The sequence below is a fragment of the Dromiciops gliroides genome, chromosome 1 (assembly GCF_019393635.1).
Source record: "Dromiciops gliroides isolate mDroGli1 chromosome 1, mDroGli1.pri, whole genome shotgun sequence".
NCBI lineage: Eukaryota > Metazoa > Chordata > Mammalia > Microbiotheria > Microbiotheriidae > Dromiciops > Dromiciops gliroides.
The window spans coordinates 644,251,146-644,272,423 of NC_057861.1; the positions used below are offsets into that span (position 1 = coordinate 644,251,146).

General features: G+C 35.8%; 1 protein-coding gene across 1 annotated transcript in view; it reads right to left on the reverse strand.

The window, feature by feature from the left end:
• Positions 1 to 21,278, reverse strand: part of PTPRD (protein tyrosine phosphatase receptor type D) — a 2,680,207-nt gene that overhangs the window by 156,989 nt on the left and 2,501,940 nt on the right. Inside the window, 3 exon segments of the mRNA XM_043972034.1 lie at positions 1,405 to 1,419; positions 6,946 to 7,106; positions 13,241 to 13,450. Of these exon segments, the coding sequence (XP_043827969.1) occupies positions 1,405 to 1,419; positions 6,946 to 7,106; positions 13,241 to 13,450 (386 nt within the window).

A 21,278-nucleotide genomic window follows, 5' to 3' on the forward strand; every position in this document is an offset into this window, starting at 1 on the left:
ATTAGAGTGAATTTTAACAATTAGAACTATGTAACAATGTAAAAGACTGCACTTTTAAGAGGCAGGTGTATTATAGAGGAAATGCCATGGAATTTATAGTCACAGAATATGGGATACACCCTGAAATTGTCATTGTGTAATCGTACAAGCTGCCTACCCTTCTGAATTTCCCTTTCTACTGATAAAATGAGGGAGGCAGAAAAGAAGACCTTGGAGGAACCTTCTGGTTCTGGTTCCAGTGACGTATCCATCACTGTATGTATTCAAGAAAAAAACTTAACTACATTTTGGGGACACTAAAGAGGGCATTTCTTATATGAAATTCCTACTCCTTTGCTTCAGTCCAGTATGGAGATGATCCTGGGTTCTCAAAAATAATGGCTGCAGAAAGTATGCTCTTACAAAGGTCTCCCAAACTATAAAAACATCGCGTGTGGTCTGGGAATGAGAACATTTGTCATCTATGGATCAGCCTAGATGGTTTAGAGGTAGGTCCTCATCATAAGGGTGCCACCAGGTGTTTACCAAATCTTTTTTGGCCACAGCAATAGTCATCTCCTATGCATAAGAAGGTTGCAGTGTGCATCAGTGGACAGAGAATACACACCAAATAGATAACTGATTGCTGCAATATCAAAGCACAGGGGAGATGCATTTACTATGTGAAAGGCTGAATTAGATATCATCTATGATCTCTTCCAACTAAAAAAATCTTATTATTCATTGTTCAGCGTCAAACTGAAAATGACAGCAATCCAACAAGCTTTGGATTGAAGAGTAGTGGACATAACTGGGGCAATGTATTTCAAAAGTTGGTGGGTTCCTATATTCCACGAATCTCAAGATCACTTGCATTTGAAGTAATGGCACTGAGTAGCAGGGCAGAATCAAGCGTTAGGAGGATTAAATAAAAGAGGCTATTCTAATATTCACAGGTGACCTCATTCAGGATTTTGAGCCTAATCTCCAGTAGAAAAAAAAATAACTATGTAATAGACTATGTTTCCACCTTAAAGAAACTTTTAGGCACACACAAATGCTCCTTGTTACCTAACTAATGAGCAATCATGAATAACTTTTGTCATCTAAAAGGAGAAGAAAGGAAAAAGGCAATTTCTTCCTTATACACTGTGAGAATAAAACACTTCAAATTCCTTCCTATTTGCTTAACTCTCTCATATTAGAAGCAATTTGCAAAACTTAAAGCGCCATATAAAAGCTAGCAATTATATTAGAAGCTTTTCAAAGTGTATGAGATTTGAGGTGAATCTGCCCATGATCCTCTGGTCTGACATTATCTTTGAAGTTATCACCACCATCATTGTCACCCATCATGCCAGGCTACTACTTTCCCTTTTCCTCTTTCTTACTGGAAGGAAATGGAATTTTTTCTTTACTTCTCACCTGTCAGGTTTACTGCTCCATTTTAATGCAGCGAGGAGAAAAAAAGGCTAAATGTTAGTTGGCCAATGGCAAAAGGAGTAACCATGACAACCAGAGATCCAAGAAATGGTGTTCTATAGTGAGGACATGCAACTTACACAAATTAGCAAATGACAGCTTATAAAAACATTGAATGCTTTCTAATCATGGAATAAATGGAGGACACAAGGTTACGTTCAAATGAGAGTCTTTTGCTGTTGAAGAAAACATTTTTGTATTAATGTCACACTCTCTTTTGGCCGTCGCCTACAAAATAATGCCACAATCAATTATATCCCAGGAGGTGGCTGATGTTAGATATATAATTTGATTTTTACTAAGTGTGCTACATGCTGGGGGAAAAAAAGACTAATGTATCTAATGTGGATATAGTAAAGTCTTGTGTAACAGATTTGTGCATATAAAATAGAAATGTTTTAGTTAAATGGATACGTTATTCCTTTAGTGATATCAAATTTCTAGAAGTTGAATTAAACTACAGAAAAAGTTTGCACAATGGTTCTATATCTACTAAGTCATAAAGTAGCAGAAATGATTTATTTAAATATCTCTAGAGAAGTCAGGTAATCATAAATCTTTTTCTAATAAAGGAATAAATACATTTTCCAGTTCTGTGAGGTATAATACATATCATTATAAATCTATGATGCATGACCATCTATATAGCTGGGCTAATCGGGAAGAGCATTTTAATTCTAGCAACTGACAGGGCAGATATATTCTTAGTTCATGACATTCTGCCATGTGTATACACTTATTTTGTATTTGTAAAACCTCCACCTGTCTTAACACGTCAGTCAGTCAACTTGTATTTATCAAATGCTTACTATGTACTGGCACTATGCTAAGTGTGGTGGTTTAAGCTGCCTATAACTTTATACAGTGGAGAAAGGCTTTTTATGAACATGAATTAATCTGTGCACTCCTATTTTGGAGGCACATTCTATGTACTATATGAGTTCTCCTTTTAGCATATTAAGAGATGGAGTCAAAATCAACGGAAACAGATATGCATACCGCAAGAGATTAGATGGCCTAAAATCGTGACCTGGCCAATCGGTTTGGCCAAGTTCCATCATTTTGGTTAGATTTATCCTTATTTCCTTATGATGAACATGTAGAAATACAAATTAATGATGAAACTGTTATATCTACCATAGCTATTAAAAACATTCTTTTCCTCAGATTCTTAAAGAGCTGTTCAGTATAGGAGAGCATCTGTACCTACTGCATGCAATTGCATACATTCTTACAAAAGAGTTTCACACATGCTTATATAGATCAACCAGAAAACAACCAACTGGCCACTTGTGAAGGTCAATCAATTCCTTCTGGAAAGTGGAATAACATTAATGATTTATCCTTTTCCAGAGTCCCAAAATGATACTTGAGTCTTCCTAAGAATCAGCACATCTAAAGAAGTGATTTATTCATCCTCTCTTCTTTGGAGATGAGGCTCATATATTTGTTTGTGTGCTCATATTTAGTATGTCTAGCAACACTTGACTGAAGAACCTTTATGGGAATTTAAGCCTATGAATAGTGTGAAAGTAAACGGTGTATGGGGCCAATGTTGCGGCAATACACCAGCTGGATGAAATCAAGGTTCTATGTGAGGGAATTAATAAGAAAGTTTTACTGTGTAAACTTAACTTTTATACAGCATTTCCCTCCAAGGATCTCAAAACACTTGGAACAAAAAAAAAACATTTCTAGAAGGTGGGTAGAGGGTATGTCATCAATCCATCTAATGAACAAAAAGAAATAATAATTCACCTATGATCACAAACAGTGCTAAAGCTGGGAAAATATTCAGAGAATTCAAATCTATGATCCTATTTACTCATCCACCCTGTTTTTTATTACATGTAAAAGCATTACAAACAGGAATGAGCATTTTTTACCCCCAAATTATGATTACTACTATTATTTTGTTACTATTCAGGGGTTTCAATTGTCTGTAACTGAATGTATAAGGTCTGCATTCTTCTTTTTTAACATCTTTCCCTTTTCTGCATTTTTTCCTCACTATGTATTCTTTTCTCACATTAAATATGCCTCAACCATTGTAGAATAACACTTTTATGAATTATAATTATTAGAGAGGTTGAGTCTTGTAACTGCGATTATACATAGGTACATATGCATACACACATCAAATTGTTTCCTCAAGGTTTTTCCTCTTGTATGCATGTAATATTTGTGGTTTGAAACTGAAATTCTGTAGTTTAACCCCCATGTTCTTTGGTGATGTTGTGCCATGTCCATGTACTATACTCCTTACTTAATATATCTCTCTAAGAAATACATGCTCACTGAGGACATAAGAAAGTCATGAGGTAAGGCCTAAGACAAAAAACTTAGGACTCACTTCTTGTTGGTAGTGGGTCAGTAGCATCATCTTTGTAAACAAACAGTTCTTAGAGAAATAAAAACTACAAATCATTTCCAATGGTCCATATAATGAAGTGAGTGACAACTGACAGAAGCAGCCATGACTTTTGAAAGAGTGCATTTGGCTGAGAGTGTAGTCATTGAACAGCACCACTGATGGGACTCAGCCAAATTTTTCCTGCACTGCTCCATAATAATGACCCCAAGGGGCATCATTATACCTACTTGAATTTCAAGTCAGTAATTTCAAATCAAATCTTTATTGCTGAGACAAGTATTTCTACTTCAGAAATACTTTGGAAGCCACCAGTTAAATGCATTTTCAGTTAGGGTGTCTGTGCTTTAGTGTGCAAACGGTAACCTCTGCATTTTAGCATAGCTACCCATGCATATGTTGCAAGTATACCTCTATGTTTTAATATGTAGGTCCTTCAAAACAGAAATATTAACACTGGTCATCCTTAGGAGGTTTTTCTTAGGGCTAGGTAAAAGTACCATTTCTTCCCAGGAACATACAATGTATATATTTTTTTTCCTTAAGGGAAAAGTCTTTACATCTTTCTAAAGTTAACAATGTTCTATGAGTCTACTCCAGAAAAACATCTACTAAGAAATTTTGCTGTGCTCTGTGTAGGTAAAAATATATGTGGGAAATCATGATTACCTAAAGAACCTGGGCCTAGAATCAGAGAATATAGGTTTGAATCCCAGCTCTAACTCTCAGTAGTTTTGTTAACATGGGTAAATAGCAACGTCTCTGAGATTTAGCATCTGTACCCATAAAATAAGGATTTTAATATAGCTACTACCAACCTCAGAAGGGGTACTTTGAGGAAAATGCTGTATAAACGACATAGTGTAGTAAGCCTATAAATTATTATTAATATTATTGAAGGAAACCATCATATTTAGAGGAAAAACATGTTTTGTTTGTTTCAGATAGGCTAAAACCTGGCCTGCAATATATACTAGGGATTTATCTGTCAGCAAGCACTGACTCACTCTGATTAGTCCAGGAGTTGGGATGTGGTCACTTAAATTAAAATAACCCATGAGAGTAATTAGAAATCTGGTTTTTAAAAATTAAACTCATTCAGTAATTAGTGCTATGTAAACATAAGAAAGGTCACAACATTCTTATTTGGAAAAGAGTTTGGCCAGCTCTCAAGTATCATTCAGGAGCTCAGTTACACCATTTGGTCTTTCTTTCTTCTCTACCTTACTATTTGTCTAGGGGATATTTCCATGTTTGTTTCTTATCCCACACAGCATAGGTAGTAGGAGGATAGAAAGGGGACATTACATGAAAAGTGGTTAGTAATGACCCTTAATAGACACATCAGGGAAAGATTTGAGCAAGGAAAATGTTTGAAATCATTGATTAGAGTGGGGTTCTTTTATTCACTCATTCCTTTTCCAAAACTCTTTATGCCCCCAAATCATCTGGTATTGGCAGTACAACATAAACCAAAGAAATACAATGAAGCATTAGGGAAATAACAAGACCATATAATAAATGAGAATTGAGAACTTTCTTCCTTAATTTCTTCCCCCATCCTCTTCTCACATTTAAGAGATATTGGGGAAGAAGCTCTAGGAGAAAAGCATTATTTTAGGGTAGTTTCACAAGGAAAAGAATTAAGCAGAGAGAACACAAAAAGACTTAAAATTATTTCAGGAACATGGGTAACAACATCACAAATGAACATTTACAAAACAGGGTAGGAGAAACATATGTTGAAATAATGCATGGAGGGAATGCATCAGGAGGAAAAAGAAACAATGAGAAAGATATGGGGGAGTCAAGAGTAGGGGAGAGGTCAATGTCAAAAGGCTTAAATCTGTTTAAGAAGGGCTGGATGGAAGGAGAGAAATGAAATACTTTATGGTGGTGAAAGAAGATGATTTCGGCAGGCCCATCCATTCTGGATGGGCCTTCACTGAAAAGAGAGGTGGATAAAAGCATAGGTGTTTAAAGTGATCCAAGAGTAAAAAAGATTAATGTGAAGAATTTGTGATGGAGAGAATGAATAAATTCTAGCGTTGTTCTAAAGGATGACACTAGAGGATTATAGGATTTAGTGGCACAAGAGGTTGGGGAGAAGATAACAAAAGTCTCGAAGCATGTGAGAGGAATATAATGGAGTTAATAGCAGAGTTGGAAGATGCTATAGAGATACGGGGTAGGGGGGGTGGGGAGGTGATGACCTTGTTCTCTGCCAAACTGACTCTTACCAGGCAGTAGGGTGGAAAAGGCATCCAGAAATAGATGATATAAAAGCAGAAAGTGGAAAAAAAAAAAAAGGAAAAAACAGCAAAAACCAGTGATGATAAGCCAATAGGCAATTATCTGCATAGGAATGGAAGTTGAGATCATGAAGTACTATTAGTATATTGAAGGAAAGGAAGCTTAATGATGGGGGGGGATGGAAAATGCTTCTCCTACTCATGGAGAACATAGGATAAATGATAAGAAGCAAGTTTTGAAGGGTTATAAATAAAATGGAAAGGTCAGAAAAATGTTGGAAAAGTCAGGGTTCGTTTTTGTCTTCATATTTGAACCCAATCTTTTCCATTCTTTTCATCTTAAAATATTTATGTAGGGGGAAAATGTCAATGCTTTAAATGCCTATAAAACATACACTACAAGATAGTGGTTATATTTTACGAAGAGACTAGAAATGGAGTGTAAAATTGGGAAAGTCATATAAAAATGCATATTTGCCCTTATAATTGGGCATTATTTGATATTGCTGCCCAGAAGTGTTAATCGTGAATACATGAGACAGGAAAAGAAAGCAGAATGTCAGTTGGGCATGATGGACAATAAACTAGCCTGTGAGCCCTTTTAGGGGAAAACACCCCACAGATGTATAAGAGAGTCACTTAAAAATGGTTATCATATAAGGTTCTGTATAGAATATTCCATATTTTTTCCCATTATATACAAATCAATATATCAACTATTTTTAGGGGTTTCCTGAAAATGTTTCCACTAATATAAATCACGCAATGAAGATACAATATCAAGGAATCATAAGTATACTCTATGCCCTCCCCCTCCCCATCAATGAATATCATTTTAGTAGAATTATGAGGCAAGCCTACCTTTTGTAGAGGAGGATAGCTATTACAATGCAAATGATAAACACAACTGCAAGCACAGGCCCCACAACCCAGATCAAGCCTTCCTCTTCATCTGTCATGGGCTGGGGATCAAGGTCCATTGAAACAACAGGATCTGAGTAAGGGCTGGTTGCATACATGGTCTGAAGAAAAAGAGTTTATTTTGTTAGAAAAGAGTCAGATCAGAAAGATCATGTATGACATTAAATGAGAAGATAAGGTAAAGCTGGTAACTGGCTGGCAAGTAAGCTATTTCCCCTAAATAATTGTGTTCATTTTGCAATTTACAAAAACTGGCCCTATGGGGAAAAAATGTCATTTACAATATAATTTGTTGTAATGATGGAGTTTATTTTAAAGTTTTTCTAGAATCGATAATGTGTGATATCTATTAAAATTCTTAAGTACCAGTCATTCATGAATCAATAGGCATTTATTAAATATCTATTGTGAGCTGGGAGACAGTAATATATTTTGTGTCAAGAATATTAAGGTTAGAGAAGACCTGGGTTTATTTCCCAGCTCTATAATTTAATGGTTTTATGGCTTCAGTCAAGTCAGTTAAAGTTTCCAAGCCTTAGTCTCTTTGGTTATGAAATGGGTTTATAGTAACATGTTCATTAACAATGACCCAGTATAAAATGACCATATAAAGTACCACATAAAAAAGCAAGATATTATGGTTTGTACAACACCAAGTTCCTTGTCCCTCAAAGACTCTGTAATCAACTTGGAGACACAAGACAAATACAGGTAAAACAATAAGGAAAGACTTAGGGTGGTAGATAATGAAGTAATTATATCAATCATGTAAATGATACCAATATGTCATAAACAAGGAAATGATACTTCTCCATGCTAACAGATGTCCACAGCTGTAGGATAAGCCAAGACAAGATTTAGATTTGTCATCTTTATTCATCAGATATCTGCTTATTTATGCTGACTGATATTATCTCCCTGTACTGTCTCTGACTAGTCAACATCTTTCTTACCCATGATTATGTGAAATGAGTATAAAATTAAAAATGACCAGATAGGTAAATGGAGTAGATAAAGAGGATTGCTAGAAGATAAAAATGGATACCAGAAATAAATGGAACCAATGAGTTCAGCATAGATTGAGGGGTAGAAGAGATGTTACAGGCCACTTAGTTCAATCCTTTCATTTGCAGATGAGGAACTATGGTGCAGGCATGTGAATGGATGCCTTCTGGTCACAAAAGTACTAATTTGGAGAGTGGTGATTCAAAGTCACCTCACAGGATCACAGTCGTAAAATGAATTGAGGCCTCAGAGGGGATGAGTCTAAACCCCTCATTTTACAAATGAGGAAACTGAAGCCCAAAGCAGTCAAATGGCTTACCCACACAGTCACACTAAAGATTCTACGAAATGGTGGGATTTTGTGTTATGTTCACTCCATCACCCTCAGTGTGTTTTGTTTTGTTTTGTTTTTTGCAGGGCAATGAGGGTTAAGTGACTTGCCCAGGGTTACACAGCTAATAAGTCTCAAGTGTCTGAGGCCAGATTTGAACTCAGGTCCTCCTGAATCCAGGGCCCGTGCTTTATCCACTGTGCCACCTAGCTCCTCAGTCTTAAAGAACAGGCTTTAAAAGTTTAATGAAGATAAACACATATTATTGTGTATAATGAGGATTTTACAGCAACTCTAAGCACAATTCTCCACAAGACACATTTGGATCACATATGAAAACCAAATCAGGAAAGATGAAGGCTCATGAAAATTAAAGAAAAAAAATTGCCCAACTTTTTCCCAAGCATCTGTACTTTGATCGATTTTGATGGTCAAATAAGAGGTTAATACTTATTAGTTTATCATACCTTAACCTTCTTATATTTTTGACCATCTTTCTGTTTTTTGACTGAACATTGGAGAAGGTTGGTGTCTTCACTTCTTTTGTTTGCTACTCTTATTCCCCCTCCCTTCCCCAGGTAATTAACTAATCCATCTATAGAGATGCTAGGTACTTTATTCAATTAGCAGTCAGAAAGGGCTTTGGGAAAACCAAAAGCCTGCCTGAGTACTGAATACCAGTACTGCTCAATCAAATATCTGCTTGTTGTAAGACCTCTCAAGTAATGATCTTCCTATACTGAAGACATTTAAGAAATATGTGGAACAATTTTGGCTCATTTTAACTTAAAGCAGTGGAATGGAAAGGTGAGTGAGGAAAATCCAAGAAAAACAGTAAGTTTCTGACTAATGAGATTTAGGGGATAGATTCTATAGAGAATGGAAAACTTCTTGATTTGAAACATTTTAAAAATCACTCGATGAATCACAGATTACAGATTAGTTTGAGTTGGGGTGGAAAAGAGAATGGGTTTCTCCCTTTGCTAGGATTTTCTGATAGCATACCACTGTGAGTGTCTTCTCCAATGTATTCCAACACTGTTTTAACATCTCTTTAAATTTAAACAAGGTGGGGTTTTTGAAATAAAAAAGATTTCCCTTCCCTTGATGTTCTGCCTTACAACCTTTATATCAAAGTAGAAAGTTTATTCTGCACATTAAAAATTCCAAGAAGCCAATCATTTTCTTTTCAAATGACACCATGTGAATAAAGTTAACCCATGTAGAAAGGCTGCTTTTAGGTGATTTCCTGCTTGGGAATTTCGGTAGTCACTTGAAAAGAAGCCCCATAGTTCAGAACCAATACCTGATACAGAGAATCCTTTGACAAGCTTCCTATTTCTGAAAGGGGTGGGAGTTGGGGGAAGCTGAGTGGCTGAACCCAATTACTGTGCCTGGTAGACTGAGGAAACAATTAGAAATTTATCACCCAGAATATGAGATGCTATATTTGAATATGAACTACCATGTTTTTTCCCCTCCAACCCATTTCTGTCTTGCCTTGATTTAAATTAATTAATTAAGTAAGTAAACTAACTAACTAAATAAAACTATTATATTTAGCTAAAGCAACCCAAGCATGAAGGGACATAAGAGCAAGATGAATTACATAAGAGAAGACAACTCTTTACTTAGATTACCTGAGGAGTTCTCCTTATTACTGAATTATTTTCTAACTTTCTTAGATTCCACTGATAGAGTCACAAGTAAATTACTATAATTTAAAAAGTCAGCTGTGTTTGTCTCAAATGAGCCAAGATCTTCCCAATGAATTCTGGGAATGAGCATCACTGTCTCAATGGTGCTTCCAAATTCAAAGTCAAAACCAAAAGAAGAAAAAAACACACACATCACCCCAAACTTCAATTTTTGGATATCCTCAAAGAGAAACTCAGTTTTCTCAAGTTCCTACTATAATTTCATAAACTCATATCTCTGATTTATGGAGGTTCAGTATAATGATCATACGATCCAAATATTCTCTTTCAACTAAAGATGTGTTCAGGTAAAAATATGCATGTAGAATAAGTTGCAGCCTAGTCCTAAAACAATCAATTTTTGTTAGAAATCTAATGGGACCTATACAATAATATTTAGTTAAAAGAAGCACCAAAAAGACCTTCTTGTACTGTAGCCTCATATACATTAAAGATGGAAGGGATCTTGGAAGTTATCTAGTCCATTAGCATCAAACTCAAGGCCCAAATGTGGTTTTCTAAGTCCCTTTCTATTTGTGTTTAACACCACTTATCCAGTCCAACCCTTTCATTTTACAGGTGAGAAGATTGAGGCCCAGAGAAGATAAAACATGTTCAAAGGCACAAAGCTTGTAAGAAATTGAAGCAGGCTTTAAAGGGAGCTCCTTAACACCCAATACAGTACACTTTCTACTAAAGCCTACTGCCTTTTATAGATAGCAAGATTTCGAGCATGGGTCTAAACAACTGTATCCCAATGCAGATTTTGTATATTCCTTTTAGGCTAGATGCTTATTGGAAATGAGCCAAAAGCACCCAGAGATACCTACTGAGCATAATGAATTTATACCTGACCTCTCCTCCACAACCTGGAATAAACCATCTAAATGCATTGCTGCCATTTCCTCACTACCTAATCTTTAAATTCGTGAAATCTGAATGCTAACCCCCAAACCCAACTGAAACTTTTCTTTCTAATTTTTCTTATAATCTCATAATTGCTCAATCTGATGGTTTCTTCTAAGCATTAACTTTGAAATAGTTTTTTACACTGTTGGCTACCTGGATGCTCTCTCCTCTCTTGGTTTCTTTGGCATTGCTCTAATTCTCCCTCTACTTGTTCGACTTTCCTTTGCATCTGCACCTTCTGGCTCTTTACTCTGCACATTCCCCTCATTTCTCTGCTATGCCATTCTCTTCTCTCCCCAAATTCTTTGTCTTAAATTATCTTAACAGGCTCTATTCCACCGGTTTAATAATCATCTACCTGAAGATGATTTGGCAATCTTTGTATCTAGAACTTTCTCTCTTAAGTCTAGAAATGCATCATCACCCGCCTATTGGTTACTTCCTCCTAGATGGCCCACAACAAAATAATTTGATAGGCACAAATGAAAATATCAATCATTTTTATGTTGGCTAGGGGGAAATTCTCCTCACCATGTAAAGAGCCTGTGGTTAAGAACATAAATAAAAAAATATTACTCAAAATATGTCTTTTAGGTCAAGCAATGCTAAGTTGCCTAAATAAAACAATGGTTTATCAAATTCCCAAGCTTAGCAAAATAAGTTTGACATTTAAACGATAATACTTTCCTCCATAAACTTCCCTGCTAGTAGATCCCTACTATTCTTCCTAGTTCATCTCAGCAAGAGTGGAATTAAAACTTGAAAATATATTCTCTCTCCTTTTTTCTCTTCTATATTCAACCAGTTGCTAAATCCTACTAAATTTTGATCCCATTCTCTTCACTCACAAGGTCCCTACTTTACAGCAAAGTTTTATCATCTTGTAGAGAAGGACTGTTTCATTTGTTGAATTTATATCCCCAGTGCTTAGCAAAGAGTATGAGCTAAGTGGATAATTGTTGATGGATTGATGATTCACAGGATTCTTACAACAGCTCCTAAAACTGATTTCTCTGTTTCCGGTATCACCACTCTTCAAAATCCCATCTCCACAGAGCTACAAATAGAACCTTCCTAGATCACTAGTCAGAATATATACCTATCCTGCTCAAAAATCTTCAGAAACTCCCTAATGTCTCTAGGAAAATATACAAATTCATCAGCCTGCCATTTAAAGTCCTTAATAGTCACTCTCCAGTCTACTTTTCTATACTTTTAAAAATCTTCACTCCCCTTCAAGCATTCTACATTCTAGCTGTTCCCTGAACTTGGATATCTATTCCCTACCCACATGCCTTGGCATAGGCTGTCTAACTGAGGATACAAATTCAATAAATGAAACAATCCTTATTTACAAGATGATAAGTCTCTGCATTTAAAATCTTTTAGCCTCCTTAAAGAATCAACTTACATGTCATAGCCTACTTGAAGCCTTCCTTTTAAAAAATATTTATTTTATTTTAAATTTATGGATAAAACAAGCATTTCCATAACAGTAGAACAGAAAAATGATTGCACATGAAACTGCAAATCTATTGTGTACAACTTGCTATTCCTTTCAAATATATAATAAAGTTATCATGCAAATTTCCTTTTTTTTAATTCTTTCCTTCTCCATCCCCAACCCCACCCTAGAGATGAAAGCCTTTCTTGATCCCACAGGTTGTTAGTTCCCTCTCTCTTTCTTTTTTCTTCTTTTTTTTGCGAGGCAATGAGGGATAAGTGACTTGCCCAGGGTCACACAGCTAGTAAGTATCAAGTGTCTGAGGCTGGATTTGAACTCAAGTCCTCCTAGCTGCCCCCCTCTCTCTTTCTCCTCAAATTACTATCTTTATCTACTTATGTCCATATTTTCTTATATGTATATCTAGCTCTACATATATGTGTGTATACTATATGTATAGATTATATATGCATATATATGCACACACATATATATGCACACATACATATTTACACAATGTATATACATGCAGGCATGTGTATAGGTAAACTATGTACACAGATGCAGCTATATTTATATATAGTATATGTATGCATATAGTTTGTGTGTATATATATGTGTGTGTATATGTTTTATATATAAACCTGTAAGTATAGTGTATGTGTATACACATGTGTGTCTGTTTATTTCTCCAGTAGAATAAAATTTCCTTTACGGAAGGAAGTGTTTCATTTCAGGCTTTTTGCATCCTTAGCACTAAACACAGTGGTTTGCACAGGGTAAGCATTTCATAAATGTTAAACTGCACTCATCTTTATTGGAATAAAATTCAAAGCACAGTGATCTTACCGATTCTGCGTGCTCCATGACAGCCAAGACAAAGAAGACATACTCCTGACCACTCTGGAGCTGCTTGTTTGTGAAGCCACCATAATGTTTCTCATCCCCCAGGGTGAATTCAGTAGGAAGAACATCAAAATGAGCAGCAATATATGGCTTTAGTTCAACTTCTCTTTCATGACGGAGGCTCCTTCGTTTCCGAGATATCTCCTTAAGAAGCTGGGTTTTTTTTTGGGGGGGGGGAGGGGGAAGAAAAAGAAAGAGACATGTAAACAACAATAATAGAAACTATTGACAGTTTAATGGGAAAATCTATTTCAAGACCAAAACCAACCTAAGTACAATTTATCTGCATTCCATTGAGTCTGTCAGTATCACTAAATTTCAATTCTCTCACTTTTTCCATTTCTTGCCTTTCTTGTTAAAATGAGGTACTAGAGGTTGCTATTGGATTGCTCATTATATTAATATGACCAGTGAGGTCAATTTTCAGTAAATGATATCATTGCCCACACTCACAAAATTCTACAAAGAAAAAGTCAATAGCACATTGAAACTTATATGAGGAGAATTAGACAGCTGCTTGCAGGGAGCACAGGATTTAGAGCTTGGACAGTTTAAAGATTATATAAAATAATCTATTTCTTTTGTTTAACAGAAAAAGAAACTGAGGCCCAAAGAAGGGAAGCAACTTGCACGAGCTTACATAGAAAATAAGAGTGAAGGATCAAGATTTGAACAAAGACTCTGTTTTTTCCACTACCCTACAATTCCTTAACTAAGCAATCATGTCTATGCCTGTATTTTTAGTTAGTCAACATAAGCATTATTTGACTTTATAGACATATTTGAGTCATACTTTTGCTTATGTTCCTGGCAAAAGGCACGTTACAGAGTGAGCAGAATTTCCCCCAACAACAACATAAAATAATAAATTTTTGCACATATAAAATTGACGTGTTATTTATAAATATGTAAATAGATGGTGCCACACATTTCATGATTTTCTAGGGAAGGTCTGTATGTGACCGTATTGACTTCAAGATCTTAGCAACTGAGTATGGATCTTTTTTTTCTCTACTGATTACCAAATTCACTAGGCAGTTATCTCAAAGGCATAAAGGGTCATGCTCACTCTGAGCTTCTGAGAGACACATAGTTGGGTGCTAGATTTTTAACTAAAATTTCACGTTATCACAATAGAAAATAAGTGTATCCACATAATTATCTTGGAATAAGACTTTATTTCTGACACTCTATTTTTCTCAGTTATTTGGATTTAATCTATTGATGAAATAGAAAAAAGATATATAAAAAAATCATTCTATCAATATGTCTAAAATACCTTTTGGAACATTTGACAGCATTATGTGAACTTAGTGAAATCATTCAATCTTTCCTGGATTCATTTTCCTCATCTGTTAAATAAGGGAGTTGAACTAGATAGCCTTAAATGTTGTTTCTGTATCTAAATCTATGTTACCTATTACCTATGGTATAAAAACAGGTGCTAAAAATTGTATCTTGTTCTGGTCCCCTGACCACCACTGCCCCTCTAGTCAATACAGTAAGTCAGTTTATAAGTAGCTGGGATAAAGGAGTAATAGCAGGAAGTAAGATTGAGAAGAGGAACCTAGAAATCACATACAGAATTTCCCCAAAATCAAAGGAGCATAATTTACAAATTGTATTATATACTAATCAAAAATCACATTCTGGTCATATATGCTGAATCAGGAGAAGCTATCCAGACTTTGCCTTCAGGATCCTTTGGTCTTGTGATATGTAAATCTCAGATAAGTTTCAAAAATTCTCACTGAGACCAGCAGACAACCAGATATTACTGATAACTTTGAGATGTCTTAGATATGTTAAATTTAAAGTTTTCCCAACAACTTTGATATTTGAATATGTTAATGAACCAGCTACAAAGTGGCACAGATAAATATGAGACCTTGCCCCACAAACATCTTCCATCTTCATCTGCATCCATGCTACCAAAAGCGCTCAACTTTAATACATTGTTATGAGTGATTTTTCTATATGGATCTCCCACCCTCCCCATTCTCTTCTCCACAGTACCAACCTTCATTCTCCACCTCATCCCTGACCTCAAGTTGTCTTCCTCTAGACCCCTTCCCACTGCTTGTCTCTGTATACTCTGTTCCTTTCTAAAGCCTAAGAGCCGTCTCACTTTCCGCTGCCTCTCTGAAAAAAGAACTGGGCATGCCTTGCCCATTTCATAATTTCATAAATTAATTAGAAGTTCAAAAGAACATCAGATTAGGAGCCAGGAGATCTGAGCTAAACATCCTCTTTTGCAACTAACTAGCCTAATGACTTTTGGTATGTCATGTCCCATTCTCTCCTCCTCACCCACTCCCCACTCCCAACCTTACCACATACCAGATCTCATTTTCCCCATCTATTAAATAAATGTGTTTAACCAAATGTCCTCTAAGGTCCTTTATAGCTTTGAGTGCATGACTCAGATTCTTTAATTACATATGCAAAAATTAGGTATTAATAGAAGTGAAAAAAAATAATTAAATCATGTGAATCAACCTTGCTATCAAATGTAACCTTTCTGGTCAAAAGTTTGATTTATTTTATAAAACAAGAAAAAAATAATCACATTGTAGAATTTTATTAGATCTTCAACTAATCCCCAAATAAAGAGATATCCTCATGAGTGGAATGCCTTAAATTCTACTGATCCTAAATTTATACTAAGAAATATTTGATAATTTGCGTATTTGTCCTACATCTACAAGATTATGTTAGGTTAAGTTAGATTACTTTTCTTTTAAAGATGTAGGTATTCATATGGACAACTTTAAAAGGACTTTTTTTTTTTTAACTGACCTCAACTGCTAGAAGAAATATTGCTTTGGGGGAATCAGGAAAAAGGTCAGCATAGATGTAATGTAAATGTTAGCAGTCACTAAGTGTGATAAAAGCAAACAGACTATTGGTCAGATATGTATCCCTTTGAAAGCCAGTTAATCAAGTACAAATAACAGTAGTTTGTGTGAATATGTGACCATACCACTTCCACCTCACTGACCAAACCCCGAATGTAACCTTGATTTCACTCATATTTTAGAGGTAGGATGCTATCATAATTCATCCATATTGCTGTCATTCCCAGGGGTTATTGCCTAAACTCCTAGGTATTTGGAATGTTTGAATTGTTCTGGTCTCCATAGTGCTCCAAATGTGCATTATATCTTCAATGTAACCATTCAGCTCACAAATGGAACTCCTTTAGTTTACATTTATTTGGTTGGAATGCTGCCTCTGTCATGCACTAAATCATGAAGATATGTTTGAATGACAGCAAAAGACAACTGCACAGTTCCTACAATCACAAACTGGACCCATCATCCCATTTACAAATCAATAATATGCAATTAAACTCAAAGATTACATGATATTGCTTGGATTGTCTTCTGACCTGGGATCACGTCCTGACATCTATCACATCACCTTGAACAACTAGAAGAGCTAGTGTGGTGTAGTGGAAATAATATTAACCTTGGTTTGAATCCTGGGTCAGCCATTTGATGTGTGATTTTCTTTCTTTCTTTTGTCCTTTCTCTTTCTTTCTTCCTTTCTTTTGTCCTTCCTTTCTTTTTCTTTCTTTTTTCCTTCCTCCCTTCCTCCCTTCCTTCCTTCCTTCCTTCCTTCCTTCCTTCCTTCCTTCCTTCCTACCTTCCTTCCTACCTTCCTTCCTACCTTCCTTCCTACCGTTCTTCTTTTTTGGTAATTCACTTTACCCTTCTGGGCCCAGGTTTCCTCATCCATAAATGAAGGGGGTGGACTAGATTACCTTTATCTTCCCTTAAGGCTCTGAATCTATGATCCTATAGTCCTAAATGACCTCATCTCCCTGGACTCAGTTTCCTTATTTGTAAAGTGGGGATGCCAAGCCTTTTATTACTTTCCCTAGAGGATATTGAGATGAAAATGCTTTTTAAACCTTAAAATACTATATAAATGTGAGCTACTATCAATAAATATAACTAATACTTTCATTTTTATGTTGGTAATAATGGATGGGCCTGAACTGTCCTTGATAACAGGAATTGTGTGCATGGAATTTATCACTTTAGGAGGCCCCCTAAACAGGATGGGACAAACCAGAAGATAATGTTGGGAGTAATTCTCCCTCAGAACCATCCTTCAATTTTTATAGGCATAGATATGAGTCATAGCTGTGGAAATTCCCTTAGGCCACCATTCTCTAATTTGAGGGGTTTCCAACAAATTGAATTACAGGCTTTTAAAAAAATTACTTGATCAAACATATTTAAGACTTCCATCTGAGTAGCACTGCTTTGTCATATTTGGCAGTGCCAAGTGGCACGATGAAATTACAACAAAGCTTTTATATTATCCACAGTAAGGGAAAAAAATGTCTGGAGGGATCAGAAAGTAGATGAGTAAGCATAAAGTGAGAACATCGCTTACTACTCATTCGTTCTCCTCTACAACAGTTATTTGATGTATTGGAGGTACTTCCAAAAGATATATCAAGGGCTTGGGTTCTTTATCAGAAATAATTTTCATTTTCCAGTCAATGCATATCTTATTTCTTCCACCATTAATTCTACAATGTGGTCTCAATTATATCAGTAAAAAAAGTGGGAAACAACCCATCCTGACCCAAATATTTCTGAATTAATAAATGTTCTTTATCAAACTATTATACAGATTAATGCACCACAACTTGCAGGATGATTAAAATGACCCTTTGTTATGGGAATCGGCAGCACAGACCCATAGAATTTAATTGCAAGGAAGTTCAATGTCATAGAGCCTCACACTTTAATCTATTAGCCCTACTGCATTATGGTGGGGATTCTGGAGGTTAAAATTGGGCTGTAATAGTAAGTCAGCTTTCATTACTTTCTACCAAATGACTTTTAAAAATAGATCTTACTGCTTAAATGCATTTGATGCAATGTTGGACTATATATCTCAGTGTCGTGAAAAACATCTTTGTCAGTTTATTCTTTAAATAAAGGAATGAAGAGAGTAGGTCACACTGTTTTAAAAATCTAATTCTAATAAAAATGGAATGAAGATATTGTTGGAAATTATCTGAGAACTGATTAAAAGAATGAAGAATAGTTCAATCTTTAATTGATTAGTCAGCTGAGCTGCTAGAAAAATCATGTCTTGCTTTGCATTACTTAGGAGAGACCAACTAATCCTTTTGCATCTTCTGATGAAGGATTATTTTTCTTTCAGTATCACACATAATGATTTCCTTCTCTCAGTCTCCTGAACATGAGGGGGGAAAGCAATATTTAAGGTATCTAAATTATTTGAAAATGTTAGGGAAATTATGTCTAGGATTTTTTTACAGACCACTCAACTATAGACTTAATGATAATACAGGGGGAACCGGGTGGTGCAGTGGATAAAGTGCCAGGCCTGGAGTCAGGAAGACTCATCTTCCTGAGTTCAAATTTGGCCTCAGGCATGTGCTAGCTGTGTGACCCTGAGCATGTCATTTAACCGTGTTTGCTTCAGTTTCTTCATCTATAAAATGAGATAGAAAAGGAAATGGCAAACCACTCCAGTATCTTTGCCAAAAAAAATACTCCAAATGGTGTCACAGAGAGTTAGACATGAATGAAATTATTGCACAACAAATGATAACACAAACACTTAGGGATAACTCTTCCCCATTCTTTTCTGAAAGCTCACTTTACTTGGCATCTTTTGCTCTGCCTGGTTTCAACTACATAGAACAAGATGCCCCTGCCAGGTTAAGCTTATCACCCCTAATCTCATCCCCACGCTGCTAAAGCAAACCCTGACTGGAGATAGTACTTCCCTCAGACTCTGCTCCCCTCAGATTAGATCATTGGAGGGAGGAACACTAAACTTTCCCCCAATGGCTTTCTTTATAGAGGACAAAAACTGTAATCTCTGGTTCACTCCATTCTGCATCTGTTGCTCTGTCTGGTTTCACCTCCATGAAACAAGTTGTGCCCTGCTATTGAATACCCACCCCATCTTCCCCTTTCACTCCTATCTGCTTTTCTGACTCTTTTTGTATGTTGTGCCTCCTCCCCTGGCCCATTAGATTGTAAGCTCCTTGAGGGCAGGGGCTGTCCTTTCTTTTTATTAATTATATATCCAGCCCTTAGCTCAGTGCCTGGTGCATAGTAGATGTTTAATAAATGTTTATTGGATAAAACTTAGGTCAAATCGAACAGAATAGGCAATGGAGGAAATCAGCATGACTGATAAAGACTAAATGTTAAAAGAACCTGAGAAATGTTTCTGAGACTCATAATATATCCAAGCTAAAATAAACATAGAAGATTTCCTGGCCATGCACTGGAATTTATACATTAGGAAATTGAGGCCACAAGATAATGAGGTTTTCCCATACTCACACAGGGAACAAGTGGAAGGGCCAGGATTCAAACTTAGGTACTGTTGTTTTCTGAATCTGAATTCAGTATCTGTTTCACTCTACTACAGTGCTTATAGTAAACATTACTTCTCTGAAAATGGTATCAAAAGTTCTTACAAGCAGGATGATTTCCGAAAGGCCTTGAAAGACTTGTATGAACTGTTGTCTAGTGAAGAGAGCAGAACCAAGAAAACATTGTGCATGGAGACAGCAATATTGTTTGCTGAAGAAGTGTGAAAGGCTTAACTATTCTCAACAATACAATGAACCAAGACAATCCCAAAGGACTATTGATGAAACATACTATCCACCTCCAAAGAAAGAACTGATATTAATGGAACACAGACAAGCATATTTTTCACTTTCTTTCATTTTTTTCCCTTTATTCAAGTTTTCTTGGTCAAAAGGACTAATAAAGGGGGTAGCTAGGTGGCACAGTGGATAGAGTACCGGCCCTGGATTCAGGAGTCCCTGAGTTCAAATTTGGACTCAGACACTTGACACTTACTAGCTGTGTGACCTTGAGCAAGTCACTTAACCTTCACTGCCCCACCCACCCCCCAAAATGACTAATATGGTAACCTTTTACATAATCATACATGTATAATCCATATCTGATTGCACCTCAGGGAAGGGGGAGGGGAAGGAAGGAGGGATAAAAATTGGAACCCAAAACTATAAACAAAAATGTTTAATACTGGGGCAGCTAGGTGGTGCAGTGGATAAAGCACTGGCCCTGGATTCAGGAGGACCTGAGTTCAAACCCGACCTCAGACACTTGACACTTCCTAGCTGTGTGACCCTGGACAAGTCACTTAACCCTCATTGCCTGGCCCAAAAAAAAAAATTTTTTTTAATTAAAAAACAATGTTTATTACTTAAAAAAAAATTAAATTAAAAAAAAGTTCTTATCCTCAATTAATTAGACTTATGGAGGAAAAAGAAAACCAAACCAAATTTTATATATACACACATATATACATACACACACATATAGATGCATATATGTATGTATATGTATATATATGTATATATATTTAAAACTTATGAGTACTTTGCTTATCTAAATCTACTATTTAAAAGAAAAAACACTTTAATAAAAGTTCTTTTTAAAAATCTTTTTGCAAAAAATTCATAACAATATCTGTTTAAATAGCAATATCCTTTGCTACATTTACAAATGTAGCTCAGCTACTATATGTGTGCTCTTTGGCAAGTCATTTTGCTTCTCTGTGCCTCGTTTCTTTATCCATAAAATAAGGCCAGAAGCTCTATAAAAGACCAACAATTAGGGATTCCATAAATCCAATTTAAAAAAATGTATTTTGCACACAGTTTTTTTTTTTGGGGGGGGGTTATTGTTTGTTTGTTTGGGTTTTGGGGTTGTTGTTTTTTGAGCAGCTAATTACATAAAATGAAATATATTCATTCAATTCTTTCCAAGCAAGCTTTATGAATTCAAGACCATAATTGATCTATGTATTGTATTTACTGTATGTACTATATTGGATATTCAAGTTATGATAGTAGTCAATTCATTTACTGAATGAATAATAAAGATTTATTAAATACCTAGAGAGAGTAAAGCACTGTTACATGAAGAGGATACAA